Genomic DNA, 3,527 nt, shown 5'->3' on the forward strand with positions numbered 1-3,527 from the left:
GAGAGAGAGAGAGAGATTTCTTTTGTGTGAATTCAGGCATGCCTGAAGGTCAGAAGACAACCCAGGTGTTAGTCCTCACCTTCAACCTTGTTGAAATAGGGTTCCTGTTGTTTTTCTTCTAAGTATGTCAGAGAGCATCCAAGACTCTCCTGTTGGCACTCCCGTCTCTAAGAACTGGCTTTTTATATACGTTCTAGGGTTTTGAACTCATATCCTTATATTTGCACAACAAGCATTTTTACCCACTAAGCCGTCCCCTCAACCCTGAACTTGTGTTTTTTACTGCTTCTTTCATGCTGTTTTGTTTTTGTTTTTTATCATCAGCTGAGATATGGGGAACCTACACTCCGGCGGGCTGTACCTTTAGCACTGGCACTAATCTCTGTTTCAAATCCACGACTCAACATCCTGGATACTCTAAGCAAATTCTCTCATGATGCTGATCCAGAAGTTTCCTATAACTCTATCTTTGCCATGGGCATGGTGGGCAGTGGTGAGTATTAGAAGAAGGTCTTAAATAGACTGAAAGAGAATTCAAGTTTCTTTTTTCAAGTCTCTGTAATGCTTAATATTTCTAGGTACCAATAATGCCCGTCTGGCTGCAATGCTGCGCCAGTTAGCCCAATATCATGCCAAGGACCCCAACAACCTCTTCATGGTGCGCTTGGCACAGGTAAAGAATAGGACTTTTGAGTGTGGCAGCAGCAGCATCTGTGGTGGTAGGAGAGGGACATGGAGCTTAGGTCTAAGAAGGAAGATACAAATGAGTTGTGGGATTTTTGTTTGGCTCAGGGAGGTGATGTCTCTTAAGCTATGCTTCCTCACTTCCACTTTTCTTTTTGCAGGGCCTGACACATTTAGGGAAGGGCACACTTACCCTCTGTCCCTATCACAGTGATCGGCAACTTATGAGTCAAGTGGCTGTGGCCGGGCTGCTTACTGTGCTTGTTTCTTTCCTGGATGTTCGCAACAGTGAGTTCCTGTCAGAAATCTATTGTGGCATATTGTACCTGTATTTACCCGTATTAGGACCACCTTGCCAATTTAGGACCAAGATCCCAAGTTAACTTCATATTTTTCTAGGTTCATTGAGCTTGTGGTAAACCTCACGAGACCTAAAACTCTCAGCTTTGATCTGGCCCCAAAAGATTTGAAGATGAATCTGCTCCTAAGTGACTAGGAAAAGTAATTTTCAAGTCTCAGGGCTGTGAGCAAAGAATGTTTGAGGCATCTTGGGCTAGTAGTAGGATGTATGAAGAGTGAAGTATGTATTCAGCTAATAAATTAGGTTAAAATAGGTCAGGGTTTTGGTAGATTCCCAATGTTCAGGCCAGGCTTGCCCTGTTGTCTGCAACTATTTCTCCTGTATGCTTCCCTCAGTCATTCTAGGAAAATCACACTATGTATTGTATGGGCTGGTGGCTGCCATGCAGCCCCGAATGCTGGTTACGTTTGATGAGGAGCTGCGACCATTGCCAGTGTCTGTCCGTGTGGGCCAGGTGAGGTGTTGGGTAGAAAGGGGAGGGCTCAGGCTATATACCATATAGAACTTGGACAATATGCATATACTTATTTCTCAAACTGGTATGGGCAGTGAGGGGGGTGTTGCTTTTCTTCCATCTGGAGTCCCTTCATTTCAGTTTTCTCATCCTATAGGCAGTGGATGTGGTGGGCCAGGCTGGCAAGCCTAAGACCATCACAGGGTTCCAGACACATACAACCCCAGTGTTGTTGGCCCATGGGGAACGGGCAGAATTGGCCACTGAGGAGTTTCTTCCTGTTACTCCTATTCTGGAAGGTTTCGTTATTCTTCGGAAGAACCCCAACTATGACCTCTAAGCGGCCACTAGAGACCCTGGGCTGCAGCTGATTTATCAGCTGGCTATGCTGCCTGCTGCCAGGGGTAGACACTGTCAGACCTTTGGGGGAATTGTTACCTCCTGTTCTTTTGTTACTGAGTGAGATAACTTTGTTGAATAAAGACCTTTATCCCAGAGGTCTCTGTCTATTTACTGTGGTATCTGGAGTGTGGAGTGGATGTGAGAAAGCATTCTTTTAGAACAACTCTGACCTGGGCAGGCAGAGAGGATGTCCTGAAAGAAAGTAAACTCCTTTCCCTCTTTAGTCATCATGTTCTCATTAGAATCCCTGAGAGGCTGATAAATTTAATGGACTTTTTGGGAGGAGGGGTATTTAAAACTGGGTCTCTTGTAGCTAAGGTTGGGCTTGAACTCTTGATCCTCTGCCCTTCACCTTCCAGAGTGCTGGGATTACAGACCATCACCACACCTGGCTTTAATGAATCTTCTGGGAGAGTCATACAGTTTTTTTACACAAATTCTTACAACTAGCCATGCAAAGGACTTTTGTGTAGGATTTTTGTGTACTTCTTCCCTGAAGCCCATCATCTTGTGACCTTGATGTCCAAAAAACAAGCTCCTTTATAATTTGATTTTTGTGTGCTGAGAGGGATGTCTATCTCCTGTGGTCCACCCTCGGTCCCTTTAGGAATCTGCTGTTTGAGAGATCTGATCATGCTAACATCTCTGGGGGTATCATTGGAAAAATTAGAAAGCTTGACTTTGAGCTTCCTCTTAATATAGTCATTGGGAAGAGGAGCCTTCCTGGGATGTAATCACTCTTTGATTGGCAGCACTCCTTCCTGGTGGGGCTGGTACCAAGTACAGTTCCACTGCTCTAGGGCCTGGTCCTTTGTGGATGGCATCTGTCTGTGTGTGTATGTGTGTGCGTGCGTTCGTGTCTGAGCAAGCACTTGAGGAGTAATGTGCCCCTGCTAGATAATAGGTAATATTTATCTAACACTTTGAATTTAACCTAATCACAGCACTTTGGAGGTAGAGGCAAGCAGAACTCTTTGAGTTCTAGGCCAGCCTGGTCTATGTAGTGAGTTCCAGGCCAGTGAAGGCAACATACTGAGACCCTGTCTCAAAAAAAAACAACTCTCAGGCTGGTGATTGTGCTTGGGCTTTAGAGTAAGAAATTTTCATCATGTTCCTTATTCAGGAACAAATGTAATTGAGTTTGACATTGCATTAGACTTTTTTTTTTTTGTCTTTTTGAGACGGGGTCTCCCTGTAGCCCCAGCTGTCGGAACTTACTATGTAGACCAGGCTGGCCTTGAACTCACAGAGATCCACCTGTCTCTGCCTCCTGAGTGCTGGGATTAAAGGTGTGCGCCACCACGCCCAGCTTGCATTGGACTTTTATTCTAATTTGTGGGTACCTAAGACTGCAGGGCCTGGCATGGTAGTTCATGCCTTTAATCCCAGCACTTGTAGGCAGAGGCAGATCTCTGTAAGTTCCAGGTCATCTGGGACTACAGGGAGACCCTGTTTCCAAAAGACCAAAAAAAAAAAGGTGTGTGTGCCCGCGCGTGTGTGTAATCCTGCCAAGGGCTGGAGAGTTGGCTCAATGGTTAAGAGTGCTTACTGCTCTTCCAGAGGACCTGAGTTTGATTCCCAGCATCCACGTTGGGTGGGCCACAGCCACCTGTAACTCCAGCTCAG

The 3,527-nt window shown here is 45.5% G+C and overlaps 1 protein-coding gene across 1 annotated transcript in view; it reads left to right on the forward strand.

Moving 5' to 3' along the window:
- Psmd2 (proteasome 26S subunit, non-ATPase 2) overlaps positions 1-1,996 on the forward strand; it is a 10,891-nt gene extending 8,895 nt beyond the window's left edge. Inside the window, exons 17-21 of the mRNA XM_008831287.2 lie at positions 325-493; positions 579-673; positions 846-972; positions 1,381-1,499; positions 1,657-1,996. Coding sequence (XP_008829509.1) covers positions 325-493; positions 579-673; positions 846-972; positions 1,381-1,499; positions 1,657-1,839 — 693 coding nt within the window. The 3' untranslated portion in view covers positions 1,840-1,996. The remainder of the gene's footprint in view (positions 1-324; positions 494-578; positions 674-845; positions 973-1,380; positions 1,500-1,656) is intronic.
- The last annotated feature ends 1,531 nt before the right edge of the window (positions 1,997-3,527 follow it).

The sequence above is a fragment of the Nannospalax galili genome, unplaced genomic scaffold (genome assembly GCF_000622305.1).
Source record: "Nannospalax galili isolate Female #2095 unplaced genomic scaffold, S.galili_v1.0 scaffold315, whole genome shotgun sequence".
In the NCBI taxonomy this organism is placed as follows: domain Eukaryota; kingdom Metazoa; phylum Chordata; class Mammalia; order Rodentia; family Spalacidae; genus Nannospalax; species Nannospalax galili.